The 17,789-nt window shown below is 43.0% G+C and overlaps 1 protein-coding gene across 2 annotated transcripts; it reads left to right on the top strand.

Moving 5' to 3' along the window:
* The first annotated feature begins 2,152 nt into the window (after positions 1 to 2,152).
* LOC311143652 (uncharacterized protein) lies at positions 2,153 to 12,489 on the top strand. 2 transcript variants are annotated; one of them, XR_014614429.1, is made up of 13 exons: positions 2,153 to 2,296; positions 4,393 to 4,500; positions 4,834 to 4,931; positions 6,330 to 6,461; positions 6,853 to 6,909; positions 7,200 to 7,394; positions 7,558 to 7,661; positions 10,028 to 10,092; positions 10,322 to 10,380; positions 10,511 to 10,638; positions 10,760 to 10,931; positions 11,794 to 11,887; positions 11,977 to 12,489. XR_014614429.1 is itself a non-coding variant. In XM_084179521.1 (6 exons), exons 1-5 carry the CDS (start codon positions 2,276 to 2,278, stop codon positions 6,860 to 6,862), a joined length of 339 nt encoding a protein of 112 aa, XP_084035647.1. In that variant the 5' UTR covers positions 2,208 to 2,275; the 3' UTR covers positions 6,863 to 6,909; positions 7,200 to 7,268. The 2 variants fall into 2 exon arrangements, 1 of the variants encoding a protein (XP_084035647.1); XM_084179521.1 differs by lacking the exons at positions 7,558 to 7,661; positions 10,028 to 10,092; positions 10,322 to 10,380; ... (2 more) ...; positions 11,794 to 11,887; positions 11,977 to 12,489 and having other exon boundaries at positions 2,208 to 2,296; positions 6,360 to 6,461; positions 7,200 to 7,268.
* The last annotated feature ends 5,300 nt before the right edge of the window (positions 12,490 to 17,789 follow it).

Here is a 17,789-nt window from a genome sequence, read left to right as displayed (position 1 = left end):
GTTTTGTTGTTGTTGCGTAGAGCTTCCTATTGGTTGATTCGGATACTTTCCAAGTGGGAATAACGAACTTCATCTTTCTACAATGAGTTTCCAAGTCTGACATTTCTGAGTTTCCGAGTTGTCTTGAATGCGGCATAATAACTGGGCCTGAAGTGTTCTAACCCATGGCTGTCTTATAACTCAAATAAGATGACCTGGCCAGTGATACCAAATTGTAACCCTATGAAATCACCAGTATTACCTAGTCGCGAGAGATGACATATTAGGTCAAATCAAATATCAAATCAAATGTATTGGTCACATACACATGGTTAGCAGATTGCGAGTCTAGCGAAATGCTTGTGCTTCTAGTTCCAACAGCGCAGCAATATCTAGCAAGTAATATCTAACAGTTCTACAACAAATACCTAATACACACAAATCTAAGTAAAGGAATGTAATAAGAATATACACAACCGGTCAAAAGTTTTAGAACACCTACTCATTCAAGGGTTTTCCTTTATTTGTACTATTTCTACATTGTAGAACAATAGCGAAGACATCAAAACTATGAAATAACACATATGGAATCATGTAGTAACAAAAAAAGTGTTAAACAAATCAACATTTATTTTATATTTGAGATTCTTCAAATAGCCACCCTTTGCCTTGATGACAGCTTTGCACACTCTTGGCATTCTCTCAACCAGCTTAACCTGGAATGCTTTTCCAACAGTATTGAAGGAGTTCCCACATATGCTGAGCACTTGTTGGCTGATTTTCCTTCACTCTGCGGTCCGATTCATCCCAAACCATCACTCTCCTTCTTGGTAAAATAGCCCTTACACAGCCTGGGGGTATGTTGGGTCATTGTCCTGTTGAAAAACAAATGATAGACCCACTAAGCCCAAAGCAGATGGGATGGCGTATCGCTGCAGAATGCTGTGGTAGCCATGCTGGTTAAGTGTGCCTTGAATTCTAAATAAATCACAGACAGTGTCACCAGCAAAGCACCCCCACACCATAACACCTCCTCCTCCATGCTTTACGGTGGGAAATACACATGCAGAGAATTCCGTTCACCCACACCGTGTCTCACAAAGACATGGCGGTTGGAACCAAAAATCTCCAATTGGGACTCCAGACCAAAGGACACATTTCCACCGGTCTGATGTCCATTGCTTGTGTTTCTTGGCCCAAGCAAGTCTCTTCTTATTATTGGTGTCCTTTAGTAGTGAATTCTTTGCAGCAATTCGACCATGAAGGCCTGATTCACACAGTCTCCTCTGAACAGTTGATGTTGAGATGTGTCTGTTACTTAAACTCTGTGAAACATTTATTTGGGCTACAATTTCTGAGGCTGGTAACTCTAATGAACTTATCCTCTGCAGCAGAGGTAACTCTGGGTCTTCCATTCCTGTGGCAGTCCTCATGAGAGTCAGTTTCATCATAGTTCTTGAAATTTTTGACTGACCTTCATGTCTTAAAGTAATGATGGACTGTCGTTTCTCTTTGCTTATTTGAGCTGTTCTTGCCATAATATGGAGTTTGTCTTCTGTATACCACCCTACCTTGTCACAACACAGCTGATTGTTCAAATGCATTAAGAAGGAAAGAAATTCCACAGATTAACTTTTAAGAAGGCACACCTGTTAATTGAAATGCATTCCAGGTGACTACCTCATGAATGCCAAGAGTGTGCAAAGCTGTCATCAAGGTAAAGGGTGGCTATTAATCTCAAATATAAAATATATTTTGATTTGTTTAACACTTTTGTGGTTACTACATGATTCCATATGTGTTATTTCATAGTTTTGATGTCTTCACTATTATTCTTCAATGTAGAAAATAGTAAAAATTAAGAAAAACCCTTGAATGTGTAGGTGTTCTAAAACTTTTGACCGGTAGTGTATAAATATATGGATAAGCAATGTCATTATCATTATCAGAGTGGTATAGTCTAAGATGCAATAGATAGTATAGAATACAGTATACACATATGAGATGGGTAATGCAAGATATGTAAACATTAAAGTGGCATTATTAAAGTGACTAGTGTTCCATTTATTAAAGTGGCCAGTGATTTTCAAGTCTGTATGTAGACAGCAGCCTCTCTGTGCTAGTAATGTCTGTTTAACAGTCTGATGGCCTTGAGATAGAAGCTGTTTTTCAGTCTCTCTGTCCCAGCTTTGATGCACCTGTACTCGCCAACTGGATGATAGCGGGGTGAACAGGCAGTGGCTCGGGTGGTAGTTGTCCTTGATTATCTTTTTGGCCAAAGGACTGCTTTAAGACCATGGTGGGACATCACAGTGAGGTGAGACGTTCCTGCCTAGCTGAACATTTGATTATATCATACAGTGGGGAAAAAAAGTATTTAGTCAGCCACCAATTGTGCAAGTTCTCCCACTTAAAAAGATGAGAGAGGCCTGTAATTTTCATCATAGGTACACGTCAACTATGACAGACAAAATGAGACTTTTTTTTCCAGAAAATCACATTGTAGGATTTTTAATGAATTTATTTGCAAATTATGGTGGAAAATAAGTATTTGGTCAATAACAAAAGTTTCTCAATACTTTGTTATATACCCTTTGTTGGCAATGACACAGGTCAAACGTTTTCTGTAAGTCTTCACAAGGTTTTCACACACTGTTGCTGGTATTTTGGCCCATTCCTCCATGCAGATCTCCTCTAGAGCAGTGATGTTTTGGGGCTGTCGCTGGGCAACACAGACTTTCAACTCCCTCCAAAGATTTTCTATGGGGTTGAGATCTGGAGACTGGCTAGGCCACTCCAGGACCTTGAAATGCTTCTTACGAAGCCACTCCTTCGTTGCCCGGGCGGTGTGTTTGGGATCATTGTCATGCTGAAAGACCCAGCCACGTTTCATCTTCAATGCCCTTGCTGATGGAAGGAGGTTTTCACTCAAAATCTCACGATACATGGCCCCATTCATTCTTTCCTTAACACGGATCAGTCGTCCTGGTCCCTTTGCAGAAAAACAGCCCCAAAGCATGATGTTTCCTCCCCCATGCTTCACAGTAGGTATGGTGTTCTTTGGATGCAACTCAGCATTCTTTGTCCTCCAAACGAGTTGAGTTTTTACCAAAAAGTTCTATTTGGTTTCATCTGACCATATGACATTCTCCCAATCCTCTTCTGGATCATCCAAATGCACTCTAGCAAACTTCAGACGGGCCTGGACATGTACTGGCTTAAGCAGGGGGACACGTCTGGCACTGCAGGATTTGAGTCCCTGGCGGCGTAGTGTGTTACTGATGGTAGGCTTTGTTACTTTGGTCCCAGCTCTCTGCAGGTCATTCACTAGGTCCCCCCGTGTGGTTCTGGGATTTTTGCCACCGTTCTTGTGATCATTTTGACCCCACGGGGTGAGATCTTGCGTGGAGCCCCAGATCGAGGGAGATTATCAGTGGTCTTGTTGTCACGGTTTCGGCCGAGGCTGCTCCTTCTCCTTGTTCGGGCAGGCTTCGGCGGTCGTCGTCTCCGGAGTACTAGCTGCCACCGTTCTATGTTTCGATGTTTGATTGGTTTTGTCTGTTTTTGTTACACCTGTTCCTTGTTAGTGTTAATTATGCGTCCTATAAGTTCTCTTGAGTTTTGTCATGTGTTGTGTGTAATTGTTTGTTGTCACTGTGGGAAGCTAGTTCGTTTTTGTCTCTCTGTTCGGTGTAGTAGAGAGCTCTGCACTTTTGTGCCTTTGTATGTACTTTACCGGTGTGCGTAAAGTTCGCTTGCCTGCCAGGTTGTATGTAGCCGTGTTTGGCTTGTTCTTTTTTGTCTTCACTAAAGACGTCAGTACGAAGCCTCTGTGTGTCCTGCGCTTGATTCCACACCACTTCTACACTCAACTATGACACTTGTATGTCTTCCATTTCCTAATAATTGCTCCCACAGTTGATTTCTTCAAACCAAGCTGCTTACCTATTGCAGATTCAGTCTTCCCAGCCTGTTGCAGGTCTACAATTTTGTTTCTGGTGTCCTTTCACAGCTCTTTGGTCTTGGCCATAGTGGAGTTTGGAGTGTGACTGTTTGAGGTTGTGGACAGGTGTCTTTTATACTGATAACAAGTTCAAACAGGTGCCATTAATACAGGTAACGAGTGGAGGACAGAGGAGCCTCTTAAAGAAGAAGTTACAGGCAGAAATCTTGCTTGTTTGTAGGTGACCAAATACTTATTTTCCACCATAATTTGCAAATAAATTCATTAAAAATCCTACAATGTGATTTTCTTGATTTTAGTTTCTCAATTTGTCTGTCATAGTTGACGTGTACCTATGATGAAAATTACAGGCCTCTCTCATCTTTTTAAGTGGGAGAACTTGCACAATTGTTGACATTGGATGGTGTTGAGTCCTTCACTCTCTCTCTCTTGGTTTGCGTGTCGGTCAGGGTAAAGAGGCTGGTGAACCCAAGGAGAAGAAGTGGAAAAGCCTACTTGAGAATGAGGAGGATGGTGTGGACGAGACCTGGAGGATGGTGTGGATGAGACCTGAGAAAGTACGATAGACCATGATCCTCTGCAGGGCAAAACACCACAATCAGTTACCTACAGAACTATTTAATCTAGAAAATAACTCTGAAGAAGTAGAGTAGCTAGTAATGAATGTAGTAATTACTGTCTAATAGCATGTGTATCTGAGGCTAGGGACAGGGTGGTCTCGATGCTAAGGCCAAGGTCCTAGCTTGCCATGTAAGAATTGCCCTTTGACCTTTTAACATTGGTACAGTCTCACCCTCCAGTCATGTTGATTTATTGTCATACATTTCTCAGATCACTAATATCACGTGTATTCTTCCCTTCTCCTTTTCCCCATCCCTCTCTTTCATCAGGGCTCAGATGCGGTGCTGGAGGTGTTCAGTGTGCTGCCGGAGGATGAGGTCGAGAGGGTGATGGCAAAGAAGCTGAAGAGAGCCAAGAAGAAGGCCAGGTAAGTTGCAGACAGAGTAGAGATCACACTGTCACTACAGCCACGGCAGGGACCAGTCTGCGGATGTACAGTGGCTTGCGAAAGTATTCACCCCCCTTGGCATTTTTCCTATTTTGTTGCCTTATAACCTGGAATTAAAATATATTTTTTTTGGGTTGTATCATTTGATTTACACAACATGCCTACCACTTTGAAGATGCAAAATATTTTTTATTGTGAAACAAACAAGAAATAAGACAAAAAAACAGAACTTGAGCGTGCATAACTATTCACCCCCCAGTCAATACTTTGTAGAGTCACCTTTTGCAACAATTACAGCTGCAAGTCTCTTGGGGTATGTCTCTATAAGCTTGGCACATCTAGCCACTGGGATTTTTGCCCATTCTTCAATGCAAAACTGCTACAGCTCCTTCAAGTTGGATGGGTTCAGCTGGTGTACAGCAATCTTTAAGTCATACCGTAGTCCCGTGTAGCTCAGTTGGTAGAGTATGGCGCTTGCAACCCCAGGGTTGTGGGTTCGATTCCCACGGGGGACCAGTATGAACAAATTTATGCACTCACTAACTGTAAGTCGCTCTGGATAAGAACATCTGCTAAATGACTAAAATGTAAATGTAAATACCACAGATTCTCAATTGGATTGAGGTCTGGGCTTTGACTAGGCCATTCCAAGACATTTAAATGTTTCCCCTTAAACCACTCAAGTGTTGCTTTAGCAGTATGCTTAGGGTCATTGTCCTGCTGGAAAGTGAACCTCCGTCCCAGTCTCAAATCTCTGGAAGACTGAAACAGGTTTCCCTCAATAATTTCCCTGTATTTAGCACCATCCATCATTCCTTCAATTCTGACCAGTTTCCCAGGCCCTGCCGATGAAAAACATCCCCACAGCATGATGCTGCCACCACCATGCTTCACTGTGGGGATGGTGTTCTTGGGGTGATGAGAGGTGTTGGGTTTGCGCCAGACATAGCGTTTTCCTTGATGGCCAAGAAGCTCAATTTTAGTCTCATCTGACCAGAGTCCCTTCTTCCATATTCTTTTCCACAACTTTGTCCCTGACCTGTTTGGAGAGCTCCTTGGTCTTCATGGTGCCGCTTGCTTGGTGGTGCCCCTTGCTTAGTGGTGTTGCAGACTCTGGGGCCTTTCAGAACAGGTGTGTATATATACTGAGATCATGTGACAGAACATGTGACACTTAGATTGCACACAGGTGGACTTTATTTAACTAATTATGTGACTTCTGAAGGTAATTGGTTGCACCAGATCTTATTTAGGTGCTTCATAGCAAAGGGGGAGAATACATATGCACGCATCAATTTTCCGTTATTTATTTTGTAGAATCTTTTGAAACAAGTTATTTTTCACTCCACCAATTTTGACTATTTTGTGTGTGTCCAGACATAGTCTGTCTCTCTCCTCTCCTGTCAGAGTGGTAAGATTCAGATCTTGGACTTGTCATCAGGAACCCTCCTGGACACTGTTGACGCCCATAACGGAGCTCTGTGGTCCCTCTGTCTGTCTCCTGATCAGGTACTGTCTGTCTGTCAGGATCTGCCTCTTCCTGTCCATGTTCAACATCATCCACAAAACGTAGCGCTTTCATGGGTCTCATTTTCTAAAGTGCCAATCTCCATTACAACTCCAAAGGTGTCCTTATCTGTAGACAAAAGCCCATGGACAATTCCACGTTTACAGAGGGATGCTGAGACTCAGATTTCTCACTTTAAAATGTACAGTATGTCAAACAAAAAACCATTATTTAAAAGTTAAACAAACCAAACAACTCTATGCACAATGATTACTTTGAACAATTTTCACTAAACATTTTACAAAAGCACATTTACTTGAAGAACAGTGTGCAGATGCAAAGTTTGGTAACAGAATGACTGTTTATTTGACTGTAATTATGTTATTTCCTCAGAGGGGGATAGTGACGGGTGGAGTTTCAGCTTATTAAGGACGGAGAGGCTGCATAGAAGTAAGCCAAGCTTTATTCCTTCTGTTTCACATACTGTCAGGAACACTTAGAATGCTGTTTTATACTAGAGGCAACTAGTTATGTGCCCAGGCAGGTACTAGTGATCTCAGGCTGCATGCTGTTATTCAAGTGTGCTTCTATCGAGTGAGCACTTGATTGGAGTTTGTGTTGACTCTGATCTAATTGTTTGTGTGTGTGTGTGTGTGTGTGTGTGTGTGTGTGTGTGTGTGTGTGTGTGTGTGTGTGTGTGTGTGTGTGTGTGTGTGTGTGTGTGTGTGTGTGTGTTGCAGGAGGCTGACTGTGAAACACATGAGTACACTGCAGCTGGATGAGGATGTGTTGTGTTTGTGAAATATTCTCCTGACCAGAGACTGTTGGCTGTCTCCTTGCTGGACTGCACCGTCAAGGTCTTCTACACAGACACACTCAAGTTCTTCTCTCTGTGTGGACACAAGCTCCCTGTGCCCTGCCTGGACATCTCTCATGTGAGTACCAGTACTCAACCTGGCAACCAATCTAAACTAAAAACTAATGTAATGTGTGACGGTAGACGAATATAGAATGTGCATACTTGAGTGTGTTGGTTAAAGTTGATGTGTGTTATGTGTGTCTAGTCTGTCTTGACTCTGAATGTTGCTTCTTCTCCAGCGCTTAGGACAGTGCCTTGATAGCAACCGGCTCTGCAGACAGAAACATCAAGATCTGGGGTCTGGACATTGCGGTCACCGATCTATGTTTGCCCACGATGACAGGTACAGAAAATGTATAACCTAATATTACAGACTACAAAGGGAAGCACAGTCGCGAGCTACCCAGTGACACGAGCCTACCAGACAAGCTAAATCACTTCTATGCTCGATTCGAGGCAAGCAACACTGAAGCATGCATGAGAGCATCAGCTGTTCCGGATGACTATGTGATCACGCTCTCCTTAGCTGATGTGGGTAAGACTGTTAAGCAGGTCAACATTCACAAGGCCGCAGGGCCAGACGGATTACCAGGACATGTACTCCGAGCATGCGCTGACCAACTGGCAAGTGTCTTCACTGACATTTTCAACATGTCCCTGACTGAGTCTGTAATACCAACATGTTTCAAGCAGACCACCATAGTCCCTGTGCCGAAGAACACCAAGAAAACCTGCCTAAATGACTACCGACCTGTAGCACTCACATCTGTAGCCATGAAGTGCTTTGAAAGGCTGGTCATGGCTCACATCAACACCATTATCCCAGAAACCCTAGACCCACTCCAATTTGCATACCGCCCCAACAGATCCACAGATGATGCAATCTCGATTGCACTCCACACTGCCTTTTCCCACCTGGACAAGAGGAACACCTACGTGAGAATGCTATGCATTGACTACAGCTCAGCGTTCAACACCATAGTGCCCTCAAAGCTCATCACTAAGCTAAGGACCCTGGGACTAAACACCTCCCTCTGCAACTGGATCCTGGACATCCTGACGGGCCGCCCCCAGGTGGTAAGGGTAGGTAACAACACATCTGCCACGCTGATCCTCAACACGGGGGCCCCTCAGGGGTGCGCGCTCAGTCCCCTCCTGTACTCCCTGTTCACCCATGACTGCATGGCCAGGCATGACTCCAACACGATCATTAAGTTTGCAGACGACACAACAGTGGTAGGCCTGATCACCGACAACGATGAGACAGCCTATAGGGAAGAGGTCAGAGACCTGGTCGTGTGGTGCCAGGATAACAACCTCTCCCTCAACGTGATCAAGACAAAGGAGATGATTGTGGACTATAGGAAAAAAAAGAAGACTGAGCACACCCCCATTCTCATCGACGGGGCTGTAGTGGAACAGGTTGAGAGCTTCATGTTCCTTGGTGTCCACATCACCAACAAACTCATGGTACAAACACACCAAGACAGTCGTGAAGAGGGCACGACAAAGCCTATTCCCCCTCAGGAGACTGAAAAGATTTGGCATGGGTCCTCAGATCCTCAAAAAGTTATACAGCTGCACCATCGAGAGCATCCTGACTGGTTGCATCACCGCCTGGTATGGCAACTGCTCGGCCTCCGACCGCAAGGCACTACAGAGGGTAGTGCGTACGGCCTAGTACATCACTGGGGCCAAGCTTCCTGCCATCCAGGACCTCTATACCAGGCGGTGTCAGAGGAAGGCCCTCAAAATTGTCAAAGACTCCAGCCACCCTAGTCATAGACTGTTCTCTCTGCTACCGCGCGGCAAACGGTACCGGAGCGCCAAGTCTAGGTCCAAAAGGCTTCTTAACAGCTTCTACCCCCAAGCCATAAGACTCCTGAACAGCTAATCATGGCTACCCGGACTATTTGCTGCTACTCTGTTTATTATCTATGCATAGTCACTTTAACTCTACCCACATGTACATATTACCTCAATTACCTCGACTAACCGGTGCCCCCGCACATTGACTCTGTACCGGTACCCCCTGTATATAGCCTCCCTACTGTTATTTTATTTTACTGCTGCTTTTTAATTATTTGTTATTTTTAACTTATCTATTTTTTACTTAACACTTATTTTTCTTAAAACTGCATTGTTGGTTAAGGGCTTGTAAGTAAGCATTTCACTGTAAGGTCTACACCTGTTGTATTCGGCGCATGTAGCAAATACAATTTGATTTGATTTAATATAATATGAATATATAATATACTCCCAGAACACATCGTCCTAAGCCGTCAGACATATGGTCAGTGTAAATGGATTAATGTGGACGCTTGACCAACGGTCTTGAGTGATATCATTTAATATACGTTGGCTTCACTCTCCCCATTTCCAGTAAAATATTTAATTTAATCTCCAGTTTCAGAAACATTGTCCTTGACATCACCCCATCTGACATGTTCAGAGTACATTTTTAAGAAGAATAGGAAAACTAGCAAAAATGGAAAATTAGCAAAAATGGAGTTACAAAGTTTTCAACAGACAGAAATTATGTGTGAGAAATACACAAGCAACTGACTGACAAACACTTATGATTAGTGTGAGCAGATGACATCACCCCATCTGCTCTTTCATGTCGCTGTTTTGTCATTTCTCATCTGCTTTTCTTTTCTTTCTCCTTATTTATTTTGTTTGTTCCCAAAACCCATCTGTTCTTCACAGCGGGGAAGGACAAGAAGATAGAACAGTGGGATGCAGACAAGTTTGAGCACATCCAGACTCTAGAGGTGACATTCACTCCCATGCTGTTACATTTCCCATATAGCGATGAGGCCTAGTGTTTCATGATTAAAAATGTGTTGAATATTGATGAATGGCAACCAATTTTGTGACCTAAATGCTCTCTTTCCCATCGGAGTGACTTTATTTATTTCAAACAGTGGAAGTCTAAAGGTTTGTTTTCTCTGTGTTGTTTCTATCTCACTGACATCTCGTGTGTTTCACATGTTCCTGGAGAGACCAAAGACGCAGAGGCAGCACCAGTGGTGAAGAAGACCATAGAGATAGTCAAAGCTGTGAGTCTCCATGTCAAGTAACTAGACTGCAGAGATGGAGAGGTTGTGTGTGTGCATGTTCAGGTAGGTGTGTGTGTAATTTGTAATGGCCGGTGTGTGTGTGTGTGTGTGTGTTTGTCTCTCTCTTCAGGCTGAGCTTGTCATGGAGGCTCTGGAGCTGTACAGATCAGAGAACATCAGATAGCCTGCCAGTCAGCCGGCAAACAGTTGCCTCCACCTAAGGCCAATCTTATCCTTGTGGCCTTTGGAAACGTTTCTGTAAGTTTTTAATTCCACCTGAAATTATCATGATACATACATAGCCCATGGTACTAGTTATGTTCCTCACTAATCTATCATGTAACCATAGTAACCACATCCTTTCCTGCCTCCCTTGCAGCCGTCTCGCTAGGTCTTGGACATGATAAAGAAGGTCTGTTCCAGTGAGCTGGAGGTGTCTCTGCTGGTCCTGCCGTTCCCATACGTCCCAGACCTGCCTCTCTCTTCAACCGCTATGTCCAGTACAGCCTGGAGGTGGAGCTAGTGTGCCGCTGCCTCTTCTTCCTGCTCAGGTATGCTAGCCTCCGATGCCAGGCTTCTCAAGTGGTGCAATAACCTGGGGAAGTTCTCCTCAGGATGATTATATAAAGGGGTGGAGTCTAGATTCAAACTAGTGATGTGTTGCTATTTTTTATGGGTGGAATTCCAAACAGAGGTGGTGTTTCTGAAAAAATGTCTGACTTGCAACAAGCTAGCTATCATAAGATACAAAAAATAATGTAGCATAAGCTACTAAAACTTTGTCCGACAGGGTAGGAAAAGAGGCACGGACAAAACAAGGAAAAACAAAATGGGAAAAACAAGGAAATGTCTCTCCTGAAGGAAAATGAAATTTCTACTTACGGCCAATAAAATGCGAGTGTTAATGAGCCGGCGCTTCCATTGAAACGCACGATCCAATACTATGGTTTTCCAGACTTCCACTAGTCGAGTCAATGAGACTAGATTTGGAAGGATGACCTCTAGAGACAACGGACATGCTAACAAACAACCTCACACTAATCACAAGTGTTTGTCAGTCAGTTGTTTGTGTATTTCTCACACATAATTTCTGTCTGATGAAAACTTTGTATTTTTTTATATATATATATAAAAAATGTACTCTGAACATTTCATGGATCTAAGACCAAGAAAATGTATTCACAATAGCTTCTGAAGTTTCAGAATTGTATGTTCGTTAATGGGAAAATATGGTCATTTTTGCAATTCCCTGAAAAGTTTATGTTGTGGAGATAAGAGGTTTATATCATACACAACAGTATGCAAATAACCTCACACAGGTGTGTGTGTCTGGTGTCTCTGTGGTACTTGCGAGTAGATGAGCCTCATGTCTGTCTGGGTCTGTCCTCACTGTGCTGGTCCTTATCTCTCCAGGGTCCACTTTGGCCAGATCTCCAGTAACCAGATGCTGCTGACCGTCATAGACGAGCTAAGAACCAACACCATCTCTAAAGTCCGAGAGTTCAGGGTGAGTCCAATCGAAGAATATAGAAACATTTACTCTAAAGGCTGATGATCCACAAGTCATATCAAACTGTTCCTCGCCTTCTGCTCCAGGATGTTCTGGGGTTCAACAGTACTGGTCTCCAGTTCCTCCAGAGGAAGGTTGAGAGCAAAGAGGACGTCATATTCTTCGCCAACGCCGCCTCGAGGAGAAGCGAGAGAGAGAGCTATACTCACCATTGCCTGAATCACCACAGAAATCAAAGGAATCACAGACTCTTTATATCTATCTCTATCGCTCTCGCTCTCTAGAGGCTGGTGGGAGGAGCTATTGTAATTGCTGGAATGGAATTAATGGAACGGAGTCAAACATGTCGTTTCCATGTTTCTGTTCGATACGTTCCATTTATTCCATTCCAGCCATGACAATGAGCCCGTCCTCCTATAGCTCCTCCCACCAGCCTCCTCTGATATCTACCCCACATCATGACTAGTAGGCTACTGCAGGCCTTTAGCAGAGAGATTTACACTGTTAGTTTTATATTTGAACTGTTATAGGATCCTGATAGGACATAACACTGTTGTACAATGACATGCTTCATTTCCCAAATAAACTGTGTCTGAGTTACTCATGTCAAGCCTCGCTTCCTCAGGTTTTACAGAACGCCTGTGAATTAATAAATCCACTGTGCCCTAACTCAAGTCAAAAGGAAGTAGTGTATGTATACACAGCAGATCCCTCTGCAACCACAGGCTCGTATAAAACACATATAAAATTCCAACTTAAATAGATACAATTCATGTTGGACTTTTCTCTCCCTGGTCAGTCTTAGCTTCCTGTCACATGGGGGTTGGACAGGTATGATTTAGGCCTGTTTCTCAGGGTTTTCCTGTATCACAGCCTAGGGGAGTGATTCAGGGCTGGATCAGGGCCAAACCGGACCAAAGTGGGCTTGAGGGGGACAGAGAGGGGTGTCCGATTTGTTACAGACCACCAGTCTCTCAGACCACCAAGACTACCGCTCCCAAAGAGCTCACAATACAGAACCAGATTCAGTCAGCTACAGGGGAACCCCTCCTACCTCTCCAGCCTGGTCTCAAAGACGTAACATAGTAAATGTAAATCCAGGACACTCAAATTAATTATACCGATATCTTTTGTTTGGTACAGTTGGTTACTTAATGCAAACGAAAGTAGAGTGGTGGGTTGGAGTGGATGGGTGGGCGTCTAACGCAAACATCTAGTAACCCAAAGGTTGTGAGTTTTAATCTCATCACAGACAACTTTAGCATTTTTGCTAATTACCAACTTTTCAACTACTTACTTTTTAGCTACGTTGAAACTACTTAGCATGTTAGCTAACCCCCAAACCTTAACCCTTTTAGCTGACCTTTCCGCTAACCTTAACCCTTTAACCAGCTAGCGAACGTTAGCGACCTAGCTAGAATTCATAACATATCTTACGTTTTGCAAATTCGTAACATATAATACGAATTGTAATTACTAACATGTCAAATGAATGGGTGATGGACATTCACAAATGAATACATACCATAAGAAATGTAACATATACTAAATGGAGTGTCTCAGATTTACGTTCAGAATAATATGAAATGCTCTGAGACAAGGTTGCCCTCTCTTCTCTCCACAGTTCTTCCATACTGCCATCAGTGGGAGGCAGATTCAGCTTGACTTTACTGCTCTTGTAACCCAGGCTGAATTTATGGTGGCTATACCTCGTGTATGTTGACAACATATTTCACCCAAGAGTAGAGTATAGGACCCACATCTCTCCCATCTCAGTTTTCAGCGCCATATTTTGCTGAAATATGGGCTGCTTGCATTTTTTCCCCCAACCCTGAACTTTATTCCTGTAACGTTAGCAATGTTTCACCCACATCAAACACGTAATGTTCCACAAGTGTGTTTATATCCTGACCGCAGGGTGCTGTGAATGAATGAAACGGACACCTTAAAACACCTTTTCCCTCTGTTCGCTTTTTAATCTTGCAGCAGACAAAAAACAAATTAACTCTGTATTTATAAGGCTGTAAAAAGGGCCAGAAACGCTTTATGAGGCTGAATTTGGCTCTTTAAGCTATTCATGTCACACCTAACTAAATTAAAAATTATTCAGAAAAAACCTGACACACACACACACACACACACACACACAACACAACAGCAATGGATTACAGACTAATCTCAACTCGAAATGGCATTAGAATGCATCATTTATTATCAAAACAGTATGAAACATTTTCAGATAGCCTATGTAGCAAACAAAGTTTGACCTCAATATTACGTACTCCTGAGTGGCGCAGTGGTCTAAGGCACTGCATCGCAGTGCTAACTGTGCCACTAGAGATCCTGGTTCGAATCCAGGCTCTGTCGCAGCCGGCCGCGACCGGGAGACTCATGGGCGGCGCACAATTGGCCCAGCGTCGTCCAGGGTAGGGGAGGGAATGGCCGGCAGGGATGTAGCTCAGTTGATAGAGCATGGCGTTTGCAATGCCAGGGTTGTGGGTTTGATTCCCACGGGGGGCAAGTATAAAAAATAAAAAAAAATCACTAACTGTAAGTCGCTCTGGATAAGAGCGTCTGCTAAATGACTAAAATGTAAATGTAAAATGTATTACCCCCAACATTTAAGTTACCTTTCAGTAAAACTATGACCTCAATTTAAAGAGCAACTGCCCCTAAAAACGAACTTCTCATTTAGAAAACAGCTTACACGGCATCATTTTGTGAGACTTGTGGTCGTGACTGCATCACAACATAAATGAAGGTTGAGTTTGTTTCAATCTTGCCCACAGCTGGCAGTACACAAGTAATCATCAGTTTGGAGCGCAGCTGCATGGGACCCAATCGTAATGCCTGTTGTGCATTTTTGTTAACTTTGGATATCCCTATGGGGCTAGTTAGGGACCATCGGTAAATTACACAATGTACATGGGACAATATGTTACAATTCCAATAACTCCAAATTTCAATGACTTAAAAACCTCAACCCAAGTATAAATTGCAGAAATTAATTTTTGGGAATTAAATGAGAAAACTAAAAGGTGTGTAACATGAAAATATTGTCTAATTTACATTGTGTAATTTATTGACGGTCCCTAACTAGCCCCTGAGATAGGCTATCCAAAGTTAAACCAACTTTGCCACAGTCGCACACAAGCCAGCTGAAGCTAATTGGCTAAATCATTTGGCTAACTCTTCCCACCTGCGAACACACACAAGACACCCACATCAAACCAGGACACAGAAACCAACTCGCGTTTGAATTCAGCCATGGCCACTAGCGTTTCTTAAAGAACCAAATCTAAAACAAGGCCAAATCAGGAAGTGCAGTTGCCTTATTCAATATAGCACACTTTTCCAGTTTTACATGTGTAATCTCTTTCTCTGCCCCAAACAACATCTAAAAGTGAGAGATTTTTCCTGGTGTTTTTGTCAACCTGTCATATTCTGCAGTTACAGAACACTCATAACAGCCATAGCACACGGAGTGAGTGAAATGTTTGAAGTTTCATCCCTCATCTCAGTCATATGAATTACGGCTACAGATACAGAAGGACCCCAAGTTCATTATTAATTTCAGCTTTATGGCTTTTCACATACAACAAGCCAGTGTACCTGGGATAAAAAACGGGACTCAATGGTGGGTTCCATAGCTGTGACTGATCCAGAAAAATGACCCATTGCTTTCTCATACCGACTCTTGGCTTTTCAGATGAGTAAACAGAGAGAAATGTAGAATAAGCGCTTACCCGTAGAAGTCATATGTGGGTGTAACAGGATAGACTTCTATGGATTGACATTGACATCTCATGTGCCCTGTTTCAAGACTATACAGACAGTATTATAATCAAATCAATCAATCAAATGTATTTATAAAGCCCTTTTTACATCAGCAGATGTCAGAAAGTGCTTATACAGAAACCCAGACTAAAACTGAAACAGCAAGCAATGCAGATGTAGAAGCACGGTGGCTAGAAAAAACTCCCTAGAAAAGGCAGGAACCTAGGAAGAAACCTAGAGAGGAACCAGGCTCTGAGGGGTGGCCAGTCCTCTTCTGGCTGTGCCGGGTGGAGATTATAAGAGTACATGACCATTAAGGCCAGATTGTTCTTCAAGATGTTCAAATGTTCACAGATGACCAGCAGGGTCAAATAATAATCACAGTGGTTGTAGAGGGTGCAACTGGACAGCACCACAGGAGTAAATGTTAGTTGGCTTTTTCTAGCCGAGCATTCAGAGGTCAAGACAGCAGGTGTGGTAGAGAGGGAGGGGACAAGGTAGCATGTCCGGTGAACAGGTCAGGGTTTCATAGCCACAGGCAAAACTGCAGAAACTGGATCAGCAGCACGAGAGTATGGAATTACATTTTACATTTTAGTCATTTAGCAGACGCTCTTATCCAGAGCGACTTACAGTTAGTGACTAGCAAGAAGTAGGTTAAGCACACAGGTCAGGTAGAAAGCAGATATGTATCTATTGTATTTGCTGCATTCAGGCAGAGGACCTCTCCTATATGTACAAAAGTCTTAAGAGTCTGTATAGAGAATATTAGTGTTTTTCAAAATAGTCAGCCATGGACCACTGATGGATTGAAGAGAGAGAGAGAAAAAAGTGTCTTAGACAGTACACTGGGTGGCAGTCTTACCTTTCCCAAAACTCTTGGCAGTAGCCACATATGACATCCATGTGAATCCAAAGCCCCCTATTCAAGCCTGTCAGTAGATTACAGCCCTAGCACCTGTTCTGTTGTTTAGCTCATAATGGTTAAGGTTAGGACTGGATCCAACACGGTTGTCACTAGCTTCTACACACTCAAAGTCATAAACCAAACAATTTGTACAATTTCTCTTCTTACATATTTTTTTTTACCCTAACCTTAACCACACTGCTGACCTTATTCCTAACCCTAACTTTCAATTAAGACCAAAAAGCTAATTTCTGTAGCCAATTTTACTTTGTGGCTGTGGAATCTGACTTTGTGGCTGTGGAAGCTAGTGGAAACCGTCCGACACGGACAGACCGCTGATCCCAACTGCCCATCAATACAGCATCGCCATCACATGAGTGCCATACCACAGCATGGAGGTGTCCTACTCCAAATAATTCATTATCTATAATGTCCAAGTTCAAACAGAACATGACCCATATCTTTCACATAGATTTAAATGACTTTTTGTATTACAGTGTCAGTGTGGTATTACTTTGGCCTCCGTTGGGAGGCTTTTGCCTCGCAACCGCAAACAACTGCAAATAAGTCTGAGAAGTTGTTCTGATGAGGTATGAGTAACACCTGCTATAAGTAGACAATAAACAGTAAATTAACAATTATTCAGTGAGTCAGTTAATTAGTCAGTAAGTGAGTCGGTCCACAAGTCATTCTGCTGAACTAGAGGACTTTCCGAACGGATTGTGTTCAACTTTCCGAACGGATTGAAACAAAAGGACAAATAAACAGTAAGTTAACAATTGGTCAGTGAGTCAGTCAGTTAGTTAGTCAGTCAGTGAGTGAGTCCACCAGTCATTCTTTCAGTGGGCCATGTGTTAGGTTAAATCTGCATCCAGCACTCTAGCTGAATAAGCCTGTAACTACCTGAGTAAGATATTGCGGATTGGTCCGAGGAGACCCTGAGTCTTAACCTGGCTGCTATGGGAACGGGGCTGGAGACGGCGAGGGTTTGGTGGTCGTCCAGTCAGGGTCTGAGTGATGAGGTGGCAGAACACTCAGTCATGCCCAGAGCTGACCACCTCTCTCTGGAGTAGTTACCATATGAACACTCCCTTTATCTGCCTCTGCCTTTCAACGCTGTCTAACCTGCTTCTTTCTTTCTTTCTTTCTTTCTTTCTTTCTTTCTTTCTTTCTTTCTTTCTTTCTTTCTTTCTTTCTTTCTTTCTTTCTTTCTTT

This window comes from Coregonus lavaretus, assembly GCF_964263955.1.
Source record: "Coregonus lavaretus genome assembly, chromosome: 16".
In the NCBI taxonomy this organism is placed as follows: domain Eukaryota; kingdom Metazoa; phylum Chordata; class Actinopteri; order Salmoniformes; family Salmonidae; genus Coregonus; species Coregonus lavaretus.
The sequence above is the reverse complement of the archived record's forward strand: the minus strand, read 5'-3'. Positions and strand labels throughout refer to the sequence as shown.